Source organism: Octopus bimaculoides, chromosome 27, assembly GCF_001194135.2.
Source record: "Octopus bimaculoides isolate UCB-OBI-ISO-001 chromosome 27, ASM119413v2, whole genome shotgun sequence".
Taxonomy (NCBI): Eukaryota; Metazoa; Mollusca; class Cephalopoda; order Octopoda; family Octopodidae; genus Octopus; species Octopus bimaculoides.
In genome coordinates, this window is record NC_069007.1 from 22,100,706 (window position 1) to 22,101,639 (window position 934).

Genomic DNA, 934 nt, shown 5'->3' on the forward strand with positions numbered 1-934 from the left:
TATCATTTTCATCGTCGTCAGCTTCGTTATCGTAGCCATCATCATCATCACCATCCTCATCATGCTCATCATCATTATCGTCATCATCATCATCATCATCATCATCATTATCGTTTAATGTCTGTGTTTCATGTTGCCATGGGCTGGATGGTGTGATAGGGTCTGAGGGGTCCAGGGACTGCACTGTGCTCCAATTTTAGTTGATTACATTGACCCCAGTGCTCAACTGGTACTTATGTTATTGACCCCAAAAGAATGAAAGGCAAAATGGACTCAGAACGTGAAGATGGACGAAATCCTGCTATGCATTTTGTCCAGTGTGTTAACTATTCTGCTTGTTCGCCCCCTTATGTCTCCCTAAAATATTGATTTCAAATTTTGGCACAAGGCCAGCAATTTTTCAGGAGGGGATAAGTCAGTTACCCCAACCCTCAGTGTTCAACTAATACTTCCTTTATCAACTCCGAAAGGATGAAAGGCAAAGTCGACCTCAGCAGCATTTGAACTCAGAAAGTGAAGGCAGACAAAGGCATTTTGCCCAGCATGCTAATGATTCTGCCAGCTGACTGCCTTATACCTTCCTGAAATATTACTGACTTTGTGTGTTTGCATACACTCATACGCACACACCACCACCACCACCATCACCATCATCGTCACCATCATCATAATCATCCAAACATCTGATTAAGCTGGTTCTTTTCTCCGCAGATACTGCTAGCAGTGGGTTATCGGTCTTATGAGGCTGTCAATGCCTTTTTCCAACGGGAAACCAAGCAATGCTGGAGAGTCAACCGTGGAGAGGGATTGTCTCCTGTTGATAGCTGTGAAGGTAATGTTGTTGTAGCTGTTCTTGCTGTCTGTGTGTGACAAGGTTCACCAGTGTTGTGTGTGTTTTTAAGAAATTACATTTAGAAATAATGTTGCACAAAGC

General features: G+C 43.0%; 1 protein-coding gene across 1 annotated transcript in view; it reads left to right on the forward strand.

The window, feature by feature from the left end:
* The window catches only part of LOC106870513 (probable C-mannosyltransferase DPY19L1), a 25,814-nt gene that overhangs the window by 10,807 nt on the left and 14,073 nt on the right, over positions 1-934 (forward strand). The window contains exon 4 of the mRNA XM_014916629.2: positions 712-832. Coding sequence (XP_014772115.1) covers positions 712-832 — 121 coding nt within the window. The remainder of the gene's footprint in view (positions 1-711; positions 833-934) is intronic.